The following is a 25,709-nucleotide window of genomic DNA, read 5'->3' as shown; positions in this document are numbered from 1 at the left end:
GCTCCATCCCCTTAATCATATTGGTTGCCCTCTTTCGGTTGGGACTTTTCCCATATTTGCAATATACTTTTAGATACGGCAACCAGAACGATACACATAAGTGCAAGTAAGGCCACACCATAGCTCTGAACAAAGGCATTACAATATCGGCTGTTTTATTATTAATCCCTTTCATAATATTCCCACACATAGTTTGATGGCTGCCTCGTATCTGAGCTGATATTTTATTGAGCTATACATTACAACCCTAATATCTCTTTCATTCTCAGTCTTGTCGAGTTCAGCTCCCATTAGTGTATCTTTAGAGTTAGGACTTCGTACTCTAATTTGTACCACTTCATACTTACCAACATTGGACTTCATTTGCCACATTGTTGCCCCCCCCCCACTCGCTTTAGAGAGATCCTCCTGTAGCTCTTCACAATCTGCCTGGGTTTTCATCATCCTGAATAATTTGGTATCACCCACAAGCTTGACTGCTACACCCTCCTCATCCCAATCCCAAATCATTTATGCACAAATTAAATAACACCAATACTTGTGGGGACCCAACTGCTCGCTTCACTCCACTGGGGGAACTGTCTGTTCACTCCTGCTCTCTGCTGCCTGTAGTTTAATCCGTTCTTAATTCATAAAAGGGCATGCCCTCCTATCCCATGACTGCTAAGCTTACTCAGGAGTCGTCTTTGGAGAGGTACCTCACTAAAAGGTTTTGGGAAGACCACATATACGATGCCTGCCAGATCATCTTTATTATCCTACTCAAAGCAGCTCAGAAAGTTGGTGAAGCAGGACTTCTTTGCCGTTTTCCCTTGAACAGGGTTTGTTCCTCAGTGAATTTAATGATTGTATCTTGAATGGCCATTTCTACTATTTGTTTATTTGTTTGCTTATGTATACATTCAGTTGATAGATCACCCTCCCCCGGGCACAGGGCTCAAAGCAGTGCACGACAATTCCAATAGCCTCATTTACAGATTAAAACAAAACAAAACAATAAAACACAGAACAAGTTCAAATGATGCTGAAAGTTAGACCACATTATAACCTTACCCCGTAGGAAAAGAAGAAGAGCAGATTGGATTTCTCCCTCGCCCTTCACTCGGAGTCTCAGAGCAGCTTACAAGCTCCTCTCCCTTCCACTCCCCACAACAGACACCCTGTGAGGTAGGCGGGGCTGAGAGAGCTCTGAGAGAACTGCTCTGACAGAACAATGGCTTGCCCAAGGTCATCCAGCAGCTGCAAGTGGAGGAGTGGGGAATCAAACCCAGTTCTCCCAGATTAGAAGGAGGAGGAGATTGGATTTCTACCCTGCCCTTCACTTGGAGTCTCAGAGCGGCTAACAAACTTTTCCCTCTTCCCCTCCCCACAGCAGACACCCTGTGAGATAGGTGGGGCCGAGAGAGCTCGGACAGAAACTGCTTTTTTAAAAAAAATTTATTAGTATTCCAACAGAATATACAAGAATGAAGTGTTAGCAGTGCAGCTTACAAACAGAGTAATTTGACATAATGCATTGTTACATTCGCATTACTATGTTAGATTTTACAATCTGTCGTTGGATTCCTTGTGGCTTCCAAGTTTGTGTGTGGTATCTCTCAAGTATTTGTTGAATCAATTTGACTGGTATGTGGTGGTGGTAGTTATGTGTTTCTTATATATAGATAAGGTAGATCAGATTATGTGGCTGAATGTCAGATGCTGTAACATATTCAATAAATGGTTCCCATTTCGCATATGAGTAGTATTGTTGTGTCGTGTCGTCTGAGTGTTTTATATTTTCTGCGATCTTTTCCATTATAAAGATATCCCACATTTTTGTTAGCCAGTTTTCCATCGTGGGAGCTTGTTTTGCTTTCTATTTTGCTGCAATACCACATCCTTGCCGCTACAATAAAGCTTAGAGCCCACGCACTTAACCACGACACCAAACTGGCAAGGAAGAGAGATGGAAGTGCCAGGCTAGATGGAAACCATCGTGGTCCTCACCTGTAGGCCTGGCGGAACATCTCTGCCTTACAGGCCCCGTGGAACTGCATTAGGTCCCGCAGGGCATGGATGTAATCCGGCAGAGGGTTCCACCAGGATGGGGCCACGGCCAAAAAAATCCCCAGCTCTGGCTGAGCACAGCTGGATCTTCTTCAGGCCAGGGATCATCAGTACGTTTTCCTTCCCCAAGTGTAATGTTCTTTGCGGGTTATACCAGGAGAGGCGGTCCTATAGATACATAGATTTACTTCTTTCCTTCAGTGGGAGCCCTCCTCTTTCACTAAGGCTCAAAGCAGACTAGAAAATATAAGAACAATTCAATCAGACATCATAAGACATCCAGTGAATAAACAATTCAGTAGAAATTTGAAAACGATGCAAACAAACCAACACCCACCTAAGACAAGGAATACTATAATGAGGGAAGTGGGTTACAAAAGTAGAAGACAACGCAGTAAAAAGTATTCTGTGTATCACCTTAAACGCTGCAAGTAGACGACAATCTTATTTCCTTATAAAAGTGACTTCCTGACCTGTTCCATGACACAACAGTTGAGAGCCAGTTTGGTGTAGTGGTTAAGTGTGCGAACTCTAATCTGGGAGAACCGGGTTTGATTCCCCACTCCTCCACTTGCACCTGCTGGATGACCTTGGACAAGCCATAGTTCTGATAAGAGCTGTCCTTGAAAAAGAGCCGTTTCTGTCAGAGCTCTCTCAGCCCCACCTACCTCCCAGGGTGTCTGTTCTGGGGAAAGGAGGGGAAGGGAAAGGAGTTTGTAAGCCGCTCTGAGACTCCTTTGGGTAGTGAAGGGCGGGGTATAAATCCAATCTCTTCTTCTTCTTCCAATCTCTTTACAAGAATGTCCTCCCAAACGTTTTGTGTTGCGCAGCCTGTGAAACGGCAGAGGTGTGCATGGGCTTCCCCGACTTCCTCGGGCGGGCCTTTCTCCAAAGTGAGAGCTGCCTCTGAGGATGCGCCTGTGCGCAGTCGCTGATCTCACCCCCAGGCCAGGTGGCACCTTCACAAGGCTTCGCCCAGGTGAGTGAAGCGGTTGCCGTGGAGCACAACAGGAGAGGCAGCCTCACAGTTTAAACGGTTTAAACGTTACATTCTAAGAGATTCCAAGTTTTATGTGGAGGTTTAAAATTTTGCCAGTATTCCAATCAATGTTGAGAAGTATAGCGTGTACTTCTGTTATATTGTTTAGATTTAAGGAAAACCAAAAGGTATTTAGACTGCTGACGCGCTCATCTTAGCAAACGCAAAGACCGGAGCCGTGTGATGTGCTGCGGACAGCATCCCTGCTGTAACGCTAGGCTTGAAACACTGTGGGGTTTCTAATGCACAGCTGACCTCCAGAGAAATCCTAAAAAGCGTTATACCCTTCTCAGCCTATTAACTTCGATAGACAAATAAGGGCGCAACTGTGCTGGGGATTGCAGTGATAGAGACTTTATTCTTTGAATAGAAGCACCCTCTTGCTGTCATTTGCTTTCTGCCCTCTGCCTCAGTCGTCCTGTTCTCGCTCCTTTTGACCCTCTCCCACAAGCTGGAGGGGCTGGGGTTTTTGACAAATCCAGACACGTATCTTCTGCATAAAATACATCCCTCACTTTCATCTGTGTTTTCATCCTTTGGCCACTGCACATCTAAGCTTTTTTTTTTTCTGATGGAGGGAGTAAGGCCACTCCTAGGCAGAGGTCTCAATGCATCCTTAAATTCTGTGTGCACACCAAGGGGCCACGCCCTCCTCCTATGACATCCCTTGGTGCAGTGGTTAAATGTGCAGACTCTAATCTGGGAGAACTGGGTTTGATTCCCCACTCCTCCACATGCAGCTGCTGGTGTGACCTTGGGTCAATCACAAGTTCTTTCAGAGCTGTTCTCTCAAGGGCAATTTCTGTCAGAGCTCTCTCAGCCCCGCCTACCTCACAGGGTGTCTGTTCTGGGGAGGGGAAGGGAAAGGAGTTTGCGAGCTGCTCTGAGACTCCGAGTGAAGGGCGGGGCATAAATCCAATCTCTTCTTCTTACGGGCTGGCCCAGACTAGTTGATTCTGAACAGTGCAGAGCTGTGTCCAGCCCAGCTTCAGCAAGGGCTGCAACTGGAATGGAAAATCAGCACAAGCCCAGAGCACATGCAGAACTGTGCCTTGTCTCCTGCTAACTGGTGCCTTCCCCTGTCACAAGAGCCTATAAAGAGCCATACTGGAGGAAACACACCACCATTAGCAGAACACATCTACATGATCATGCCTACCGGCAGGGGTCATTTCGTAGAAAAAGAGCTAGGGGAACTCATTAGCATATGCCACACCAACTGACATCAGGGGCCCAGTGGTGGACCTGCAAGGCCGGCGGGAGTGCGAGGAAGCCCCGCCAAGGCCCTCCCTGGCCCCAGGCAGGCAGGGGTGGGGAGAGGCAGGGTGGAAGCAACTTATCCTCCCTCTTCTCCTGCCTCCTCCTGGCTGAATGAGGGCTGGAAGCAGGGGGCGGGGCTTCATCGTGTGCCCCCCCACCTCACCGGGGGAACTGCGTTCTCCCGCGTTCCCCCACGAAATGACCTCTGCGTACCGGATGTTTGAGAAAGGCATTTAACCCCACGCTGAAAAGCATCATGCAGGATAATGGAGAAGTTTTAAATGGCTTTCTAGTACTCTGCAGCCTCCAAAATGCCCCAGGAAAAGAATAATCTCTCCAATTCAGCCTGTGAATGACCTGATCCAATGCACTTCACTTCTCCTTCAAAGTAAATTCCGTTGAAATCCTGTGTAATTTACTTCCAGAAAAACAGCCGGCAGAAAGGTGTGCTAAAGCAACAGGAGACGAGGAAGGAGGAAGAGAACTGAAGGATGTGGATCAGGCGGCCTCTTGTCCATGGGAAAACCTGTTTGCCTTTTAACATATCAAAAGATTCTCTCCGTCCGTCTCTTGTTTTTGCTATAACGGACTAACAATTGCGAGCCCCTCTGGGATTTATTCTTCCAAGATGCAGGCGGAAGGACGCACTGAGACTCCGCCCTGCCATTCCGAAGTGCCAATGGAAAGGCCACTGAAGCGGATGCAGCGGTCTGCATAGAATAGACGAATTGGGTAAGGAGTGAGAGGCGTGCCTGTATGCAGATTCATGTGGACGCAGTGCATTGTGGGAACAAAATTGAGGGGAAGATCGGGACTCTCCTTGCCCCCCAGGACATCTCCTGCAGTTTGGAGCATGGCAGCATTAGTGACATTAGTGACGTGCTGGGCTGAGACGACAGGAAGGGGTGTGCCTGTGGCCACCGTATGCTGGATGTTGGGGCCCGTGAGAGGCGGGGGGGCGGCGGTGCCCTCCCAACTCATACTTACCTGGCAGGGGAGACACCATGATCACGAAGGTGGTTTTCCCAGGGTGAGGCTCATCCATTGCACTCCGGGTGTGCTGACCCCTGCGATTTCCCCAAATGCGGAAACTCGACTGCATAATTTGTGGTAGTGGGGGACTGCGTTCGCGCTTTCCCCTGGTCATTCTGGTTCAAAGACAGAATTCTTAATTAAGAAGCTACTTTTTATCACCTAGTAGGTAGATGCCATTTGTTACTGTCCATGGGATTTCATTTCACATGCTAAAGATCCTACAAGCTAAGCTTCAGCAGTACACGGATAGAGAACTGCCAGAAGTACAAGCTGGGTTTTGAAGAGGTAGAGGAACTAGAGATCAAATTGCCAACATTCGCTGGATTATGGAGAAAGCAAGAGAGTACCAGAAAAAGATCTACTTCTGCTTCATTGACTACCCTAAAACCTTTGCTTGTGTGGATCACAACAAACTATGGCAAGTCCTTAAAGAGATGGGAGTACCAGACCACCTCACATGTCTCTTGAGAAACCTGTATAAGGGTCAAGAAGCAACTGTTAGAAGAGGATATGGAACAACTGATTGGTTTAGCATCGGAAAAGGAGTACGACCAGGATGCATATTGTCCCCTTGCTTATCTAATTTATATGCAGGGGACATCATGCGAAATGCCAGCCTGGATGATTCAGAAGCCAAAATTAAGATTGCTGGGAAAAACGATCAACAACCTCAGATATGCAGACGATACCCCTCTGATGGCAGAAAGTGAAGAGGACATAAAGAGCCTCTTGTTCAGGGTGAAAGAGGAAAGCGCAAATATTGGCTTGAAACTCAACATCAAAAAAACTAAGATCATGGCATCCAGCCCCATCACTCCTTGACAAATAGAAGGGGAAGTCGTGGAAGCAGTGACAAACTTCACGTTCCTGGGATCCAAGATCACAGCAGACGGTGACTGCAGCCATGAAATTAAAAGACGCCTGCTCCTTGGGAGGAAAGCAATGGCAAACCTAGACAGCATAATAAAAAGTAGAGACTTCACCCTGCCAACAAAAGTCCACATGGTCAAAGCAATGGTATTCCCAGTAGTACTGTATGGCTGTGAGAGTTGGACTGTAAGGAAGGCCGAGCGCCAAAGAATAGGTTCTTTTGAATTATGGTGCCAGAGAAGACTCTTGAGAGTCCCCTGGACTGCAAGGAGATCAAATCAGTCAATCCTTAAAGAAATCAACCCTGTCTGTTCCCTGGAAGGCCAGAGACTGAAGCTGAAGCTCAAATACTTTGGCCACCAAACGAGAAGGGAGCCCTCACTGGAGAAGACCCTGATGCTGGGAAAGACTGAAGGTCAAAGAAGATGGGGACAGCAAAGGATGAGATGGTTAGTGTTATCGAGGCAACAAACATGAAATTGAGCAAACTCCGGAGGACAGCTGAAGACAGGAGGGCCTGGAATGATGTGGTCCACGGGGTCACGAAGAGTCGGACTCGACTGTGCGACTGAACAACAGCAGCAACAACAAGGCAGATGCATTTATTTACTTAATGTGTGTGTATTATTTATAATCTTCTTCTACATCCTTCACTTCCATCTGTCTTTTCTGACAGGGGGCATAAGTCCACTCCTAGACAGCAGTCTCCAGAATTCTGTGCCCTCCCCTGAGGGGGGCAGACCCTCCTCTCATGACATCCCTTATGGCCAGCCCAGAGGAGTTGGTTCTGAACGGTGTAGAACCGTATCCCACACACCTTCAGGAGGGGCTGCCAGTGGGAAGGGAAATTTGCAGAAGGTCAGAGGACCTGCAGAAATACCTCGCCTCTGATCTCTCCTGCTAACAGTGGTGCCTTCCCCCTGTGCTGGGGGAACACACCCCTGTTAGCGGAACCATCCTTTCTTGGGTAATCCAGGCGAGCCCGATCATGTCAACGATCAGAAGCGAAGTAGGATCAGCAGTGCTTAGTACTTCCATGGAAGACTGCCAAGGAAATCTGGAGTCAGCGCGCAAGCACACAAAAGCTTATACCCAGCATAAAAATTTGCTGGTCAAACTTTCTTGTACCATTTGCCTCAGCCTACAGTGTTCCCCCTAAGCTGAGTTAGTGTGAGGTAGAGGTAAAAGTTCCCTTGCTCGAAAGCCAGTCGAGTCCGACTCTAGGGTTGCGGTGCTCATCTCCGTTTCAAAGCCGAAGAGCCAGCACTGTCCGAAGACGTTTCCGTGGTCATGTGGCCGGCATGACTAAACACCAAGGCGCACAGAACGCTGTTACCTATTTATCTACTTGCAATTTCTTGCTTTCGAACGGCTAGGTTGGCAGGAGCTGGAACTAGAGATGGGAGCTCACTCCGTCATGCGGCACGTCTCGAACTGCTGAACTACCGACCTTCCACAGTGTGAGCTAGCTCACAGTTTTTTTGCCTCCGCCTCACACAAGGATGGCTCCGGAGGAAACTAATTCATGCAGTAGCCGAATCGCTCGCTCACAGGCAGTGCCGGATTGACGCATAAGCTAAATAAGCTACAGCTTAGGGCCTCGCAATCTGCTGGAGCCTTATTTGTCATTTAAAAACCCTTTAATTATGTAATTATTTCTGTGATTTTGTAAACACATCCTTTATTATTATTTTTAATAAAAATTAAAAGACAATATATTTTCAAATATTAAAAAGGCGTACATTATTTTAATTTTTTCTGAGACCAGCTGATGTAATTTAAAACAGTAGGGGGCCTCTGGGTTTTGTATAGCTTAGGGCCTCAGCAAGCCTAAATCCGGCCCTGCTCACAGGTTTCCTGCCAGTCGCTCACCAAAGCAGAATTTTTGCTCACGAGACTCCGCTTCGAGGGAGCAAATTCTGAATCTGGTTTGGATCCACTGTTTGGATCAGAGGCTGCTACTACGATCTGGCCTCTCGACAAGGACCTACGCGTCCCCCACCCCACCCCACCCATGTTCCCTCTAAGCTGTGGGGTCTTGTGAGCAAAAATTCTACTTTGTGAGCTACTGGCATTAAAGTTATGAGCAAAAGATTTGGCTGCTGGATAAACTAGTTTACTCTGGAGCCCTCCTTCCTGAGCCAAGACAAAAATGTGTGAGCCAGAGGCTCAAAAACTGTGAGCTAGCTCACACTAACTCAGCTTAGAGGGAACACTGCACCCCACCTGTTCTACATTTGTCCCGACAGAATGAGCACAGCGTTGCACAAGGGCGGCTGCTGCAATGCAAACAGACTCCGAAACCTTCCGCTGGGACACCACATGGGGTCGCGAGGTAGTACTCTTTTGGTGGCGGGTTTTCGGCTGGAAGGGACGGATCAGGGATGGGTGCGCGCTGCTTCCCAGATGTTGCGGTATGATCACACCTGCTTGACGCGCGCCCGATCCGTCCCTCCCTCAGGGCAAATCCTCCTGTGTGACCGGGGCCATAGTCTTTTGAAATGGCTGTTAAAAAAACAATTCTCGCCAACTGCAGTGTGTCATGCTGTCAAAGTGAAACCTCTGAAGACAGGGTTGCCAGCTCTGGGCTGGAAAATTCCTAGAGATTTTGCCCCCCCCCGGTTAAGGGCCCCAGGGAGGGTCGTTTCTGGAGGCCTTCAGCCCCCCCACCATGGTACCGGGTGTCACGGGGGAGGGAAGGAGGGAGACCCGCTTGGAGCCCCTCTGGGAGGAGGAAGGAGCCTCTCCTCCTCCTCCTCACCATGGGGGGGGGGGCGACGGTTGACCTCGGACACCCTTCCAAGTGGGCTTGCCAACCTCTCGGTGGGGCCTGGACGTCCCCTGGATTTACAAAAGAAAACAAACAACCCCGGAGAGACCCCCCCTGAGGAAAGGGCCGCTTCGAGGGGGGGGGGCGCTCCGTGGAGACCCCTAGATTCTGGGCCCGGCCTCCGCCCTCCACACGGGGACCACCCCGAGATCCCTAGGAATGTCCCGCCTGGAGGTGGCAACCCCGGGCCGTTGTTGTTGTTGCTCCTGGACTTGCTCTGGGCGATGCCACAAGACGGTGCAGAGTGGCGGAAGCCTTAGGGACAGTTGTCCAGCAGTACGCAAACTTTAAATATTATAAATTCAGTAACATTAAAGTAACACCAGTAACATGAGAACCAACTTAAAACAGGTTGGAGATCAATGTTCCCTCTAAGCTGTGGAGTCCTGTGAGCAACAATTCTGCTTTGTGAGCTCCTGGCATTAAAGTTGTGAGCGAGTGATTGGGCTGCTGCATAGATTAGTTGGCTCTGGAACCCTCCTTCCTGAGCAAAGACGAAAAGGTGTGAGCCGGAGGCTAAAAAACTGTGAGCTAGCTCACACTCACTCAGCTTAGAGGGAACACTGTTGGAGATGGTGTTACTAACAATTACGCAGTTGAAAATTCGAAATTCTGGACCATTTGGTGGCTTCCTATGTTGTTTTTTGGGGGAGGGGGTGGGTGGGTGCCAGCCATGATGGAAAACCATGGCTGTCCCTAGCCAAAAGCCTTCCTGTGGGGTGAGGGGAGACGAGTGTCTCTCAGAGGGGGTGTTTGGGCAAGTCTCCAGTTGTGACCCTCGTCCTTTTTTGGGTTTTTTAACTTGCCTTCTAAACAGTTGGGGGCAGTGTTCCCTCTAAGCTGTGTTAGTGTGAGCTAGCTCACAGTTTTGTAGCTTCCAGCTCACACATTTTTGTCTCAGCTCAGGAAGGATGGCTCCAGAGAGCCAACTAATTTATGCAGGAGCCAAATCGTTCGCTCACAACTTTAATGCCAGCAGCTCACAAAGTAGAATTTTTGCTCACAAGACTCCACAGCTTAGCGGGAACATTGGTTGGGGGGGGGGCTGCCTTTTTGCCTGGACAGAGGGGGTGGGGAGAATGCGTCAGGGTCCTGGTTGCTCCATTCTAGAAGCTCTTGAACAATGCCCTGCGTGGGTCTGTGTGTAAAGCTGCATGGAGACGGAGAACAGCAGCAGTGTGTTTAGAGTGTGTGCGCATGAGTCATGAACTTGCAAGTTGCGGTGGGTTTTAGAAACGCATCAGTTTACGGCCTTCTGCCTGAACCTGTTGATTTCCAATGAGGTAGAACAGATTTTGTGCCCCGACCTGGATGGCATAGGCTAGCCCGAACTCATCAGATCTCCAAAGCTCAGCAGGGTCAGCCCTGCCAGGGTGGTCCAGGGTTGCCACACCGAGGCAGGCAGTGGCAGAACTCCCTCCATTCATCTCTTTCTGTGAGAAGCCTCCAGGGTGTTGCCATAAGCTGACTGTGACTCAACAGGACTCTCCACCGCCAGACAGATTTCTTTGGGATTCTGCCCGCAGCAGGGGAATGTGGCCGGTCTTGAGGATCAGAACAGGGAATGTGAGCAGGAGGGGGATAAGTCAGCAGGCCTGGGAAAGGGAAACAGAAAGTGATCTTGTTTGCTCCCCTTCTCCTCCCAGTTCCTGGAACAAGCCGGCAAGATGGCTGCGGTGGCAGAAGAGGAAAGTGAAACCGAGCTGTGCAGCAACTGGTGAGTAGACTTCGGCTGCATGCCGAGGGGCATGGTTTGTTCCAGCCCTGTCTCCTCTCCACTGGATCAGGTCTCACGGTCAGCCTTTTGACTTGGTTATCTGAGTGTTTCTCAGAATCCCTCTCTTCGTGTAGAATAGGAGATTGGATTTATACCCCCGCCCTTCACTACCCAAAGGAGTCTCAGAGCGGCTTACAAACTCCTTTCCCTTCCCCTCCCCACCACAGACACCCTGTGAGGAAGGTGGGGCTGAGAGAGCTCTTGACAGGAACGGCTCTTTTTCAAGGACAGCTCTTATCAGAACTACGGCTTGCCCAAGGTCATCCAGCCAGGTGCAAGTGGAGGAGTGGGGAATCAAACCCGGTTCTCCCAGATTAGAGCCCGCGCACTGAACCACTACACCAAACTGGCTCTCAAGTTCAGCATTCATGAGGTGAAGGTGAGGGTTAGAAAGATTTCAGCTGCGTACTCTTCCCAGTGGTCTCAGATCACCGGTCTTTGCATCCTTTGAGGAGTTTAAGCTGTGCCCTCTGCTCGTTGACCAGAGACGCCAAAGCCGCTCAAAGAATGTGTTCAAAGAATGTGAATATACTCCTGCAGCGCCGTTGAAGCCCATCCGGGGTTGGGCAGGGTAGGCTGAAAACTAGAACTTGTTTTTTAGCTCCCCAATTTTAAAATCTTGCTATGATCTAGGAGCGGGGTTAGTCCAGTTGATTTACACGCAGGTGTGTATTTGCCTGTATCCCTCCTCAGTCTGCTCTGAGGAAGCACGAGCTTCCTTTGCCCAAGAGAGCCCCTGCCTCTTGGCCCTGACAGGCAGCCCTCTTTCTGCTTGTTGTTAACTTTGGACTGGCCATTCAACGTGTGGAGAAACTGAACTCGTACAAGAGAGGCAGGCCTTATTTGAGCCGAACGGGAGCTAGGCTGCTGCTAGAGCATCTTTTTGGCAAACTCCAGGGGCAAAGCTGACAGGACTTGTTGTTGTTGTTCAGTCGCACAGTCGAGTCCGACTCTTTGCGACCCCATGGACCAGATCACGCCAGGCCTTCCGGTCTTCCGCCATCCTCTGAAGTTTGCTCAACTTCATGTTCGTTGCATCTATGACACTGTCTAACCATCTCATCCTTTGCCGTCCCTGTCTTTTGACCTTCAATCTTTGACCTTTGACAGGACTTGGGGAGCCTTAATACCAAAGGGATGGTCTCCTAAAGTATTGGGACAACTGGTGGGAGTGGGCTAGAAGCTGAGAATGGGGCAAGGAAATCCAAACAACAAGGGGAAAAGACTAGTATCATAGGAGTTCCCAAATATACAGATTCCACTAGTAGAAAACACCATCAAAGATTGCCAAAACAATATATTAAACCATTATAAAGTTGGCGGTGTCCAATGCTCCCTCTAAGCTGTGGAGACTTGTGAGCAAAAATTCTACTTTGTGAGCTCCTGGCATTCAAGTTGTGAGCAAGCGTTTTGGCTGCTGCATAAATTAGCTTGCTCTGGAGCCATGCCTTCCTGAGCTAAGGCAAAAATGCATGAGCCAGAGGCTAAAAAACTGTGAGCTATCTCACACTCACTCAGCTTATAGGAAACACTGGTGGTGTCACAACAACCACATTTATGCATACTGTAACTGTAATAAGGCATAAGATATAATATTTCCTCCTTTAGAGATAAGACATAAAGTCCATGTATGCAGTGTAACTTGGTAACTTGATAGGAGGAGTCCACATAGTCATAACATTTTCCAAACAGCCTTTGCAAAGACGCCCATTCTAGATACTTGGAAGAGGTGTTTCCTTCAACTTCTTCAGTTTGCCAGCTGTGTGAGTGGAACTGCGAAGAGATTTACGCAAATGCCTAGCCACAAAAACACATATGAAAAACAGAATTGTTTTTTTAAAAAAAACATGCCTGAAAAATACACTCACCCTGATTTCAGCAGTTTCAACAGACCACAAGGTTTATAGTGTAAGGAGCGAATTGTAGGTTCTCAAGGATACAGGCGAAGATGCCTGCCAATTTAAAGCTCCACAGGGAGAGAAACAGGTGCATCCAATTTAGATTAGTCCCATTTAAAGGGCTCTGTGTGCATAAATGTCGTCGTTGTGACACCACCAACTTCATAATGGTTTAATATATTGTTTTGGCGATCTTTGATGGCGTTTTCTACTGGTGGAATTTGTATGTTTGAGAACAGGGCAAGGGCAGTAAAGGAGAGCCGAGGGAGGTGCGGACCCTTGGAGAGGGAAGCAACGCACAGGTGCCTGCAGGCGAGTGCCGGAGGCCTCTGAGCCCAGTGCAGGACCTGGACTGCTCGGTGCTGAACAGCAACTGCGGACATGGTGGGTGTCTCAGAGACCTGGTGGAATGGGAAATGTCAGCGGGCCTCTCTCATTCATAGATGCCAACTCTGTAGGCAGGACAGATGGAAAGCATGAGGCATTTCTCAAGATGGAGAGGAAAATAAGGTAGTGTGAATGTGGTGATGCTGGCTCGCTTCAGTTGTCCTGCTGTGACCGGGCAAGTGTGCACTCGAGGTTTCCCAACATGGTACACGACCGCACTGGAGTGTCCGGTCAGGGAGCCGACTAGGGGCGTAACAGCTCCGGGCTTGTTTCTGACCGAGGTGCCCGATAGGGACAACCGATTGGGACCAGGGACCAGAATGCTATTAAGTTCAGCTTTCATGAGGTATCTTATTCCTGTAGGGAGGGGCAGGTCAGTTAGATGGCAAAGGAAAAGGGGCAGATGAAAATAGGAAGACCGGAAAGGAACATAAGAGACGCCAATGTTGGATCAGGCCAAAGGCCCATCCAGTTCAACACTCTGTGTCACACAGTGGCCAGAAATACCAGGTGCCACCAGGAGGTCCAGCAGTGGGGCCAGGACTCTAGAAGCCCTCCCACTGTTGACACCCCCAAAAGCACCAAGATGACAGAGCATCACTTGCCCCAGAGCCCCTATCTATACCTTGTGGCTAATAGCCACTGATGGACCTCTGCTCCATATGCTTATCTAATTCCCTTTTGAAGCTGTCTATGCTTGTAGCCACCACCCCCTCCTGTGGCAGGGAATTCCATGTGTCAATCACTCTTTGAATTCACTGCCACAGGAGGTGGTGGCGGCTGCAAGCAAGGAGAAGCATCTCTCCGTGTGGATTCCTACCATGACCCATTAACCAGTCACGGATGAAGGTTGCGTAAAAGACTACACTTGGACTCGCAAGCATTAGTTGAAAATAAGCCTTGTGCATTTAATTTCTCAAATCATGATATCATCAAGAGAACAACCTTAAACAGGTCAAGTGGAAAGCAAGTCTTGTGTTATTCAGTGGACTTACTCCCATTAAAGGGCCTTCGGTGCCCAGTTTCCTAAGCATTGCTCCGAAGCCCTTCTGTTGTTGCTTCCCCGGAGCCTCGCCTTCAATGCCCCTCTGTCTCTTGCCAGCAAAAAGGACATTCCGGTGGCGAACTTCACCATCCACGAGATCCACTGCAGCAGGAACATCTGGGTGTGCCGTTTCTGCCAGGAGCCCGTCCCGAAGTCAGAGATGAAAAGCCACATGGAACTGGAGCACACCCAGGTGACTGAGGAGCATCGCCTTTTCTCCTTTCTGGCTTGGCTCCTCCTCAGAAGGTGCCTTTCGCCCTGACGCTCATCTTTTTTCCATCGCAGGTTACCTGTAAATGCAGCATGAAGATGGAAAGGGGCGACTTACCGGAGCATGAGGTTAGTGAGCTGAAACTTGGGAGGCCTCGTCACTTACCAGTTTGGTGTCGTGGTTAAGTTTGGTGTCGTGGTTAAGTGGGCGGACTCTAATCTGGGAGAACCGGGTTTGATTCCCCACTCCTCCACTTGCACCTCTGTCAGAGCTCTCTCAGCCCCGCCTACCTCACAGGGTGTCTGTTGTGGGGAGGGGGAGGGAAAGGAGTCTGTAAACCGCTCTGAGACTCCTTTGGGTAGTGAAGGGCGGGGGATAAATCCAATCTCTTCTTCTCCTTCTTCTTCTTCCAATAGTGTGAGTGTATGAGTATGGTTGTAGATCACCAAATGATTGCACCTTTAATTTTATTGTACTATGTACAATGACAATAAAGTATATTATTATTATTATTATTATTATTATTATTATTATTATTATTATTATTCGTGGCCATTCCGCAGAAGGGAGCGCAGTTGCAACGGAATGGCCATTGCCCTGGTTGCTGTGGCCGCCCTCCAGGTTTTTGTGAGCTAGAGGAGAGCTGAGTGTTTCAGGCTGAACAGATGACGACGTAGGCTAGTAACATATTTGCAGAGGTGTAGCCATGTTACTTTGTTGTAGCAAAATTAAGCAGAAGTCCAGGGGTACCGTAAAAAACCAACAACGTTTATTTCAATATGAGTTGGAGCTCATGTCTTCCGATGTACGGGCGTGAGCTCTGACTCGTGAAAGCCGACACTGAAACACACGATGTTAGTCTTTCTGTGAGCATATTTGCCTGGCTGGAACCTTTTCTTTTTAGATAGGAGAGCCTTAACAAAGGACTTTTTCTTGTGTTGGTTTTTTTTTTAGTTTGTGCATGGGGACAACTTAGGAGACTATCTGAGTGGGATCCGATGAGCAGCTGAGGTGGCAAAGGGGTTGAGTGAATGCTCACGGTGCCCTTTTCTTTTGAAATGCTCGCCGAGCTCTCTTCTGTGCTGGTTGCGTGAAAGCAGCCCCTGGCTGTAGGCAGCTAGCCTGGCACGGGGTATGCCTTTCCTCTGAGCCACGGCCCCTTGCAAGAGTGCCCTTCCCCCTCTCAGGCCTTCCGAAGCGCACGTCTTATGAAGTGCCTTTGTCTGCCTGCATCCTGGCGCGATGCGCTGCAGCTGTTGACCCACGTGGCTCTCTTCTCCTAGGCCTCGGCCTGCCCTCTGCGGCCCGTCGCCTGCCAGCACTGCGACTTGGAGCTCGCGTTCCACAAGCTGCAGGAGCACGTGGACTACTGCGGCACCCGGACCGAGCAGTGCAGCCGGTGCAGCCGCAACGTGATGCTGAAAGACCTGAAGGAGCACCCCGAGGACTGCGGGAAGAGGGCCGGAGGGAGCCAGAGCAGCCCGCCGAAGCCCTGCTTGAACTCCGAGGCCTCCCTGCGAAGCATCCAGACCATCCGGAACATCCTCCGCTCCGATGGCTCCCCAGGCCCCCCGCCGAGGGCGAACAGGCTCCCGGAGAGCAGGCTCCACAACTGCCTGTCGGGCCAGCCGCTGCCCAGGAACCTTCCCGGGAGGAGTGTCGATCTGTCACAGCCGGCTGGAAATCAAGGTGACGATGGCATCAAAAGTGAACCGTTTGCCTTTTTTTTTTAAAAAAATTCCCTTTTGAGCATTCAAAGTGCTTTAACTCAGCAGGCTACGCCAAAACTCTTCTGTACTGCTGCTCTTGGCAGCACTAAACTTCTGCTTCTAATCCCCCCCCTCCGCCCCCCCCCGGTGTGCTTGGTGGCTGGGCAAGCACAGGAGCCGCGTTTCCTGCTTGATTAGCGGGAATCTCCTTGCTCCCGCAAGATCCGATAGGGGCCTTCTGCTGTGTCTGAGTGGGCAGGAGATTTTGGGAGCAATCCTCCCTCTAAGCTGTGGAGTCTTGTGAGCAAAAATTCTACCTTGTGAGCTACTGGCATGAAAGTTCTGAGCGAGCAGTTGGGCTGCTGCATATATTTGCTTGCTCCGGAGCCCCATCCTTCCTGAGCTAAGGCAGAAATGTGTGAGCTGGAGGCTAAAAAACTGTGAGCTGGCTCACACTGACTCAGCTTAGAGGGAACACTGCAATGCTCCCTCTAGGCTGTGGAGTCTTGTGAGCAAAAATTCTACTTTGTGAGCTACCGGCATGAAAGTTCTGAGCGAGCGATTTTGCTACTGCATGAATTAGTTTGCTCTGGAGCCCTCCTTCCTGAGCGAAGACAAAAATGTGTGAGCCAAAGGCTAAAAAACTGTGAGCTGGCTCACACTGACTCAGCTTAGAGGGAACACTGCAATGCGATTTTGCTACTGCATGAATTAGTTTGCTCCGGAGCCCCATCCTTCCTGAGCTAAGGCAGAAATGTGTGAGCTGGAGGCTAAAAAACTGTGAGCTGGCTCACACTGACTCAGCTTAGAGGGAACACTGCAATGCTCCCTCTAAGCTGTGGAGTCTTGTGAACAAAAATTCTCCTTTGTGAGCTCCTGGCATGAAAGTTCTGAGCGAACAATCGGGCTGCTGTGTAAATCAGTTCACTCTGGAGCCCTCCTTCCTGAGCCAAGGCAAAAATGTGTGAGCTGGAGGCTAAAAAACTGTGAGCTGGCTCACACTGACTCAGCTTAGAGGGAACACTGCAATGCTCCCTCTAAGCTGTGGAGTCTTGTGAGCAAAAATTCTACTTTGTGAGCTCCTGGCATTAAAGTTTTGAGCGAGCTATTAGGCTGCTGTGTAAATCGGTTTGCTCTGGAGCCCTCCTTCCTGAGCTAAGGCAAAAATGTGTGAGCCGGAAGCTAAAAAACTGTGAGCTAGCTCACGCTAACTCAGCTTAGAGGGAGCCAGACTCCAAGCATTGGGATCTGCCTGGCTGTTCCTCTCCTGCCTGAAGAGGTGTGATGCTGGCTCTCCGTGCAGAGGCAGAAGCGGCAGTGGTTGCAAAGAAGGTGGCTGTTCCGGAGGGGGTTTGCGACTCGCTTGAGGGGAGGGTTCGACCCAGAGGTCAGAGGCCGCCGGTTCAAGGAATGGGGCTTAGGCTGCAGATGGGGTGCCCCCTCTTTTTGTGTGCACAGACCCTGCTTAGTGGCAAGGCTTATGAATAGTGGCTCCCAAAGTAGAATTTTGGCTCACGAGACCCCACAGCTTAGAGGGAGCATTGCTTCTGGCAGCATGTTGGTGGGTCGTGAATCCCAGAGTCAGGTCCGCCGTGAAGGCCAAAGCGGCTGGAGGCCAGCAGGTCCCTCCCGGGAGTCCCAGGAAAGTCTTTGCACAAGTTCATCAGCTCCCCGCATTTGCACTTGTGCTGCTTGATTTTACCCTTACAGATGCAATGTCGGATGACGATGATGATAAAAACATCCCTTTCGTGTTATTCATAAGTCCCCTCTGTCCCTCCCTCCCATGGAAAGGTGGCTCCCCTCTGGGCAGTGACTGGATTTGTTTAGCTTCAGCAATGTATTTATCCAGTCTTATTATGCCAGTTTTGCCGCCAGTTCAAAGGGGTCTGCATTTCCTCTGTGCCATAATGAAAGCAAACCATCCACAAGAACATTTGAGGGCCAGTTTGGTGTCATGGTTAAGTGCGTGGACTCTAATCTGGGAGAACCGGGTTTGATTCTCCACTCCTCCACTTGCACCTGGCTGGACGACCTTGGCAAGCTGTAGTTCTGATAAGAGCTGTTCTTGAAGAAGAGCAGTTTCTGTCAAGAGCTCTCTCAGCCCCACCCACCTCACAGGGTGTCTGTTGTGGGGAGGGGAAGGGAAAGGAGTTTGTGAGCCGCTCTGAGACACCTCCGGGTAGTGAAGGGCCATGGGGTATAAATCCAATCTCTTCTTCTTCTTCTCCTGTAAGCCCTCCTTGGCCCCAGGCCCTCCTAAATAACTCCGCCTTGTGCATTTCTCTTGAGTGTGAAACGGTTGAATGCCAGAGTCAATGTCAGAATTCTATCCTATTGGAGAAAATGTTTAGAACGACCGCAGGATTCCCTGGGGGGTTTAAGTTTTAGTTTGCACCTGAAAGCCTCCAAGAGATTAGGTGACCAGTTGGCCGCAATTCAATTGAAATGTTCAGTTCCTGATGATCTATTAAGGAATAAAACCCAAGTACGGGAACTGAAGGAATGGGTGTTCAAAAAGGATGGGCGTATGGATCAGGGTGTGATGGCACGTTGTCTTACGGCACCGTTATTCAAGTTTTTTAAAAGGGATCACTGTAGGTCCCTGTATTTGGAGAAGTTAACCAGCCTGGAATGAAGATCGGCTTTTACAGCTTTAAGATTTCAATCCATGCCCTCCTTGATCAGGACTCGACGTTTCTTTGGTATCCCTACCCCCCTTAGTCTTTGCCTTTGTGATATGGGGGAAGTTGATGGTATTGTACATTATATTCTGAGATCCCCGTGGCATGAAGCCCTTAGGCTAAAGTACATCATCCCTATTATTCCGCAGTGTAATGGACTCTCCGATCTGGATCTTGTCAAATTTTTACTCTCCGACCTTGACCACTATGTCTCTAGCAGGATGGCGTTGTTTGCCTTAGCAACAAGGAAAATCAGAATGAGTTTAGTATTTAAGGCAAAGTAGAAGTCGTATAGGAGTATACTGATATTTTTCTATTGTCTACATTACCCTTTTATGACCTGATGTCTTATGTTGTGGCCTATGGCTAAGGCAATAAACGTATACTAGTGAAATCGACGGTGTCGCTCTCCGGCAGCCTGTTCCGGAATGGTAGGGTTATTTTCAAGGATGCTCTTGGCGGGGCTGGACCTGTCCCGACCTCTTTCAAAGAGGGAAGGGAAAGCAGGGGCTGACTGCCAGCTGCAGAGGTCAGAACCAGCCCCTCGCAGTGAACCAGAAACACATCTGGAAGGCTGGCGCATCACGTGTCTCCCAAGACTGTCCCAGTGGTTCGGCCGAAAGCACTACTGCGTATGTCTAACAGCCGGTTGTGTTCCTTCCCCGTGAAGATCGCCCGGAGAAGACGACCAACACCTCGGCCTTCAGTGGCAGAGAACCCGACTGCCACCTGGACTACCTCTTGGCCCTGAGCCTGCAGCGTGACGGCTCTGCCCGTGACCGCAGCGCGGCAGAGCTCCAGCGGGAATTCTGGAAGAACATCTGCCCCACGAGAACTAGCACCACCGGCAATTCCCTCGGGGCGAATGACTTCAGTGTCTTCTCTCAGGACTTGCCGGGATCCGTGAACCCGCCCAACAAGTCAAAAGGTGAGCATGGCTAGTAGTCGCACACGAAGAATGCGTCGCTGCCACGGGTTGTGGAGTGCTTGGGCGTGGGCTCTGGGAGCTTGGCAGAACGAAGGACAGGAAGCCCGCAAAGACTGTAACTTTGGCGGGGGAGGTAATAAGTTGAGGGGGCGGGGCGGGGAAAACAGGGACCTAATCCAGAAACGGGCCCTATGTGAGTGAGAACCGTTGGCAGAAAGGAGACAGATGACCATCGGGAACGGGTGGGGCTTCAGTCCCCAGAGAGCCTGGATTTCACCTCGAGTGGTGGCAGTGTCGCGAGTCTCAGGACTGAGCTGTCCCACGAGGTGCCCTCGCTTGGGCCTCTCTCCCCCTGCGGTGGTTCCACCAGGCCTGTCCTAGTCGGGTTGCCTCTGCTCAAAGTAGGAAGGTGTCAGATTTCGTGCCTCTCCCTTAGACTAAGAAGTTGTTCGTCTCTCCCCTCTTCCAACTCGCCAGGACTTTCTACCCGGTCCCCTACTGGTGATTGGCAGTTGCCAGGGGCAACGGAATGAGGGCCCGTTTTCAAACTGACCATAAAGAATGGCACGCTTGTAGCGTGTGTGTGTGTGTGTGTGTGTGTGTGCGTGTTCAGTGCCCTCAAGTCGCTTCTGATTTTTGCAGCCCTATGAAATTTTTGTTGTTGTTCAGTCGCACAGTCGAGTCCGACTCTTCGCGACCCCATGGACGAGCTCTCTCCAGGCCTTCCGGTCTTCTGCCGTCCTCTGAAGTTGGCTCAACTTCATGTTCGTTGCATCGATGACACTGTCTAACCATCCTATCACTGCGGGCCTTGCTCAGGTCTTGCGAATGGGTGGCCGTGGCTTCCTTTCTAGAGCCAAATCCATCTCACGTTGGCTCCTCTTCTTTTCTTACTAGCAGTATCGTCTTCTCCAGTGATCCGTGTCTTCTCACGTGTCACTTACCTACCCTTCTTTCCTTGCTGCCACTTACCTGTCGTCATCTGTATTATAGCCATGTGCAGTGCATTTGTAGTTTATATTGCCATTTTAATGGAATGTTGGTTTTAGTGTATGTATTGGAGTTTTAATGTGTTTATACCTACGTTGTTAGCCGCCCTGAGCCCGCCGAAAGCGGGGAGGGTGGGATACAAATATAATAAATAAATTAATAAATCTTGCCCCAGTCCCCAGCTCCTCCTCCAGGTCCCTCTGTCTTCCTCCTTCCCACCTACTCAGCCCTGCTCAGCCAGAATGCATCCCTGATCTCCCCCCCCGCCCCCCCTCCATTCTGACATTGCCCTTTTTATCCTCAGGGCTCCACCCATGCCGGTCAAGCCCAGCACCCCCCCTTCCCTCCTCAGAGCCTTGTTGCTCTCTTAACCCCTTCCGTGCCTTGCCCCACCCCAGCTGGGTTTGCATAGAGCTGCTACCATCTTCTCGTGAGGCGCTCTGCTCTGTCCTGGAGCATCGGCTGCCTTTTGTCCAGTAAGGGGCGCCTCCTTTGGCCTCCGCTGCCACCTTTGTGCCACCGTTTCTCATTGCCATTTGTGAGGTACGGTCACACTTGCCATTGGAGAAACGGATCCAAGGAAGGGGACGTGGTGGGACCTCGGTGGGGTGGGGCGGGGTGAAAAAAAATCAATCAAACAAATAAATAAATAATAAACCATTTGTTGGAGCAAAAATGCTCCCTGGCATAACTTCTGACCGTGGAGTGGATGCCTGCAGTCAAGGAGACGTGGCTGCAAAGAAGATATACACGGGAAGGGACGTAGAGAGTTGTCACGACCTGGGCTGTGCCACCAGAGGCCTACTAGGCCCAGGGAGCCTGGCTAGCAGTAGGGGAGGCTGGGCCTACAACTCCCAGAAGCCCCTGAGAGGTTTTGGAGCCAAAATTGACCAATAGGGAAGAAGAGGGCTAGGGAACAAAAGGGCTGGGGCCAGAGCAGAAGCTGTTCTTTATTCCAGAGGGCAGAGCCAGAGGAAGGCTGCTGCAGGGAAGAGACCCTCATCCAGAGGGAAGGATGAGTAGTCTAAGGCCACTGCAGATGTTGAGCTAGGGACAGTCTATATTTAGATGCATTAGGGCGTTTGATTTCTTTTCACCCACTTACTGTTATTATTCTGCACCTTCTCGTTTGACCTCCTATAAAATAAACCTTTTCCTTGTTTCACTCTGCCTGGTCCTCACGCCTGTTATTCGGCCAAAAAGGAGGTCTGAAGGTCTTGGGAGGGTGCTCTGGGCCTTCTCAAGGGAACCTAAATCCAGAGTGGTGGCAGCGTCAGGTGACACCCCAGCTGAGCCATGACAAGAGTGCTCTCCTGCTCTGATCCCCCCCCCCCCATGCACCTTCTGTTCTTTTGGTGTGTGGTGGGGATTGACATGAAATCACCTTGCGCATCAGAGTCCATTTTCTTCAGTGGATGCAATTTTGAACTCGCGCTTCAGAGTGATGTCCCCGAACCTGTTTGCTGCCAGATCTTGCGGGCTGGCCCCGGGCAACTCCCGGTCAGCTGGCCTTGATTCCTCAACCGTCCAATGGGAAGACGGGTAGTCCGCCTCCCTGCGTGTTAGCCTCAGAGTGCGTGCAGAGCATTGACTCTCAAACGCTCCTACCCTGAAAAACTTGCTGGTCTCTGAGGTGCTTCTGGACTCACATCTGGTGCTCTGCAGGCCCGTATACGATGGAAATGATGGGAGATTCGGGACGAGTCTGCTTGACGGGTGCAGTGGGGTACGTGTGAATGGATAATCCTGCTTTTCTTCACCTTGCAGTTGAAACTCTGCTGCCCTGCGAATTCTGTGAGGAGCTGTACCCGGAGGAAGATCTGATCCTTCATCAGGTTAGTCTTTCCAGCTCCGCCAAAGGCTCTGGGTGCTCACAAGGCGGAGGGGCCGCCGTGGCCTCCCCTCGTATTGCACGGAGAGTCATCATCTGCCTGAAGCCTCTCTGCTGTGCGTCGTTCTCATCAGGGAAGATGAGCGGGGGACAGGCAGCCAGAGAGGATGAAGGCGCAGCTCCTCGGGCGGCATTAAAGTTGTGAGCGAGCAATTTGGCTGCTGCATAAATCAGTTTGCTCTGGAGCCCTCCTCCCTGAGCTGAGACAAAAATGGGTGCGCCGGAGGCTAAAAAACTGTGAGCTAGCTCACACCTAACTCAGCCTAGAGGGAACACTATTGTCGGGTAGGGTGGAACTCTTACTTGCCATGGGGGTCTTACGAGATGGGCACTAATTGACGCTTCTCCCCCCCCCTCCCCCCCGCTTGTCTACGTGGCAGACGGGCTGCAGCCCGGCAAGCGCTTTGGCTTCCTTCAGCAAGAGGAGCTCCTCCCTCCCTCGGCAAGATCCGGACGAGCGCCTGACAGACCTGTGGGAGCAGCTGCAGAGGGATCCGTCCGGCGACAGGGAAACCTGCACCCTGCAGCCGGACTCCGGGGGCAGCGTCATCATCCCCTGCGAGTTCTGCGGGGTCCAGCTGGAAGAAGAGGTCCTCTTCCACCACCAGGTACGGCGGCAGGCCCTAGGCAGAGTCCGACCGGCCTCGCAGAATGGGGTGGCCAGCTCACTCCGCAGACTCGGCGGCCCTTTGGGCTCCGAGAAGGTCCCCGAATGACCGGCCGCCGGTCTCCCCCCCAGGACCAGTGTGACCTGCGTCCGGCCACGGGAAGAGCCCCGACACCACCAAAGTCTCCAGCCAGGGGAGATGCGGAGAGAACAGACCCGCTGGACCTGCTGAGGAGGCGTGTCCGCCACCAAGGTATGGCTGCGTGAGCAGTAGAGGGTGGGACGGGGGGAAGAGCCGGCTTCCTTGGCTGGGAGTTCCGGGGACTAAGGGAGGCGCCTCCTTTCTCAGAGAAGGGACACCCCTCGTTTGTGGAGACTGTTTGCTGCCACAGGACAGGGGACAGGGCCGTGTGTGCTTCAGGGTGGGGGGCGAGCGGGGGCTGAAGTCTCCAGCTCAGTTTTTCTCTCCTCCTGGCCGTGTTTCGTGCCGCTTGCAGTGCTTCAGAGCGGACAGCCTGCTGCAGTAGCTGGGCTGTCCTTCCAGCATCCATCGAGGGCTGCCACTTTCGGGAAAGCCAGGGAAATGAAAATTGGTCAGGGAAATTGGTCTGAAGTCAGGGAAAGTCAGGAAAATGGTGATTAAAATATATTGGAGCAGTGGATTTTTGACCTGCTGCTGCTGCAAGAGTTCTTGTGGCAACTGGAATAGAGAAGTGGCAGAATACGAGTAGAACTCAATGATGCCCTTTCCCAACCACTTTAGATAGAACGTTTATATAATTGTTAGTGTACCTTTAAAACAAGAACAAAAATGTTGTGTCATTTGTTAGCATTCAGAGTTTACTTGAATTGAAATGTGTATCTTGGTGTAATTTTTGGTGCAATGGCAAAACAGATGTTGCTGCACTTAATGTTGAAAGCAGCTGATATGAAATCTCTCTTTGACAAATATTTTTGCAGTTGAGACTTGTGTAGTTGTAGAGGGGAACCTTACCTTGCATTAATGCAACACGTCCTATTCATTTTTTAACTTGTGGTTATATTTGAATGGTGGCCAGGGAAATTGACCAATGTTGGTCGGGTGTTTTAGTGGCCGCCCTGCCCTCTCTTCCTGGTGCAGAGCTTGCCCAGTGGGGCCCGCGTGCTGCCTCCTCCATGAGGGCTTTTGCATTCTGCTCCGCGCTCCTTTACACTGCTAGGCTGGCTTCAGGTGGCCTTTTCTCCTTGCCGCTTCAGGGGACCTCTTGCCTCAGTACCTGGAGGAGTTCAGGCAGCAGAGGCCTCCCCAGCCCGTCCGCCAGAGCCACTCTCGGGGCAACCCGTCAGCCGCCAGGCGCATCCAGCCGAATCCCCCCAGCAACCGAGGAGAGACTGAGGCCGGCCTTTCCGAGCGAGGGAAGATCGAGGACCGTGGAGGCGGCAGAGGGGAGAGGGCCCAGCGCTGGGGCCCAGCGGACAGGACGGCAGAGCTTTGGGGCCCTGCGCCGGCCAGGCATTCCCCTCGCAACTTGCCTCCCAGCAGCTATGTGCCCAGCTTCCCCGTGACAGTTCCCGCGCGACCCAGGTAGTGTGCCCCGGGGAGAGCGTGTGTGTTTGTGTGTGTGTGTGCCTCTGCCCTCTAGGCTGGAGGCACGTCAGGTTTCCCTGAGGGGTAGACTACACCTGGTGGTCCCATTGTGGGCCGGCAGCAGTGTTCCCTCTAAGCTGAGTTAGTGCGAGCTAGCTCACAGTTTTTTAGCTTCCAGCTCACACGTTTCTGTCCTCGCTCAGGAAGGATGGCTCCAGAGCAAACTAATTTATACAGTAGCCAAATCGCTCGCTCACAACTTTAATCCCAGTAGCTCACAAGGCAGAATTTTTGCTCACAAGACTCCACAGCTTAGAGGGAGCACTGGCCGGCAGGTGTCCAAAGCCACTTCCGGTGGTGTGCCGGGGTTCTCTCCCCGTGGAAAAGCTGCAGGAGCGCCAGAGGCAGGGGCCTTCAGGAGCCACGCATGCTCTGTGGCTGAGGCCGACCAGTCTGCCGGGGCTTTCAGTTGCCCACAGGAACTATGGGAACTGTAGTTTTTCTCCCCTGTGGAGTCCGTAGAGAAGAACCGGAAAGCTGCGCTTGGGAGAAGGAAGGAACGAGACGACTGTACCCAAGGCAGAAGCGGGGCTGGGAGGGGATCTCTGCTCAGAGTGGGTAGGGGGACTTCCAGCCGCCCCCCACTCCCCACTCCACACACCCTCCCTTCTCTCTGCAGTCGCCATCCCCTCCCCTGATGCAGCTCGTGACCCAGAAGTGATTCTCAGGTTCCTCTCCTGATGTTCTCTCTGTTCCCCTCTCAGGCTGAGAAGCGAAGGCGGCAGGACTCCCCCCGAGCCCGCCCAGGACGGCAGCAGCGGGGTAAGGGCAGCCTGCAAGGCTCATCCCCACTTCTTCTACTAGGGCCTGGCCTACCTCACGGGGGTGGCTGTTAGACAATGAAGGAGGGGAGAGCAGTGTTCCAAGCTGCT

The 25,709-nt window shown here is 51.2% G+C and overlaps 1 protein-coding gene across 1 annotated transcript in view; it reads left to right on the top strand.

Moving 5' to 3' along the window:
* Window positions 1-9,267: 9,267 nt before the first annotated feature.
* The window catches only part of TRAFD1 (TRAF-type zinc finger domain containing 1), a 17,393-nt gene continuing 951 nt past the window's right edge, over window positions 9,268-25,709 (top strand). Inside the window, exons 1-11 of the mRNA XM_015413231.1 lie at window positions 9,268-9,359; window positions 10,730-10,800; window positions 14,248-14,383; window positions 14,476-14,529; window positions 15,685-16,090; window positions 19,465-19,722; window positions 22,480-22,547; window positions 22,984-23,211; window positions 23,343-23,463; window positions 24,447-24,774; window positions 25,542-25,599. Coding sequence (XP_015268717.1) covers window positions 10,751-10,800; window positions 14,248-14,383; window positions 14,476-14,529; window positions 15,685-16,090; window positions 19,465-19,722; window positions 22,480-22,547; window positions 22,984-23,211; window positions 23,343-23,463; window positions 24,447-24,774; window positions 25,542-25,599 — 1,707 coding nt within the window. The 5' untranslated portion in view covers window positions 9,268-9,359; window positions 10,730-10,750. The remainder of the gene's footprint in view (window positions 9,360-10,729; window positions 10,801-14,247; window positions 14,384-14,475; window positions 14,530-15,684; window positions 16,091-19,464; window positions 19,723-22,479; window positions 22,548-22,983; window positions 23,212-23,342; window positions 23,464-24,446; window positions 24,775-25,541; window positions 25,600-25,709) is intronic.

This window comes from Gekko japonicus, unplaced genomic scaffold, assembly GCF_001447785.1.
Source record: "Gekko japonicus isolate JY-2015 unplaced genomic scaffold, Gekko_japonicus_V1.1 scaffold10, whole genome shotgun sequence".
Taxonomy (NCBI): Eukaryota; Metazoa; Chordata; class Lepidosauria; order Squamata; family Gekkonidae; genus Gekko; species Gekko japonicus.
This window is presented reverse-complemented; position numbering and strand designations above follow the sequence as displayed.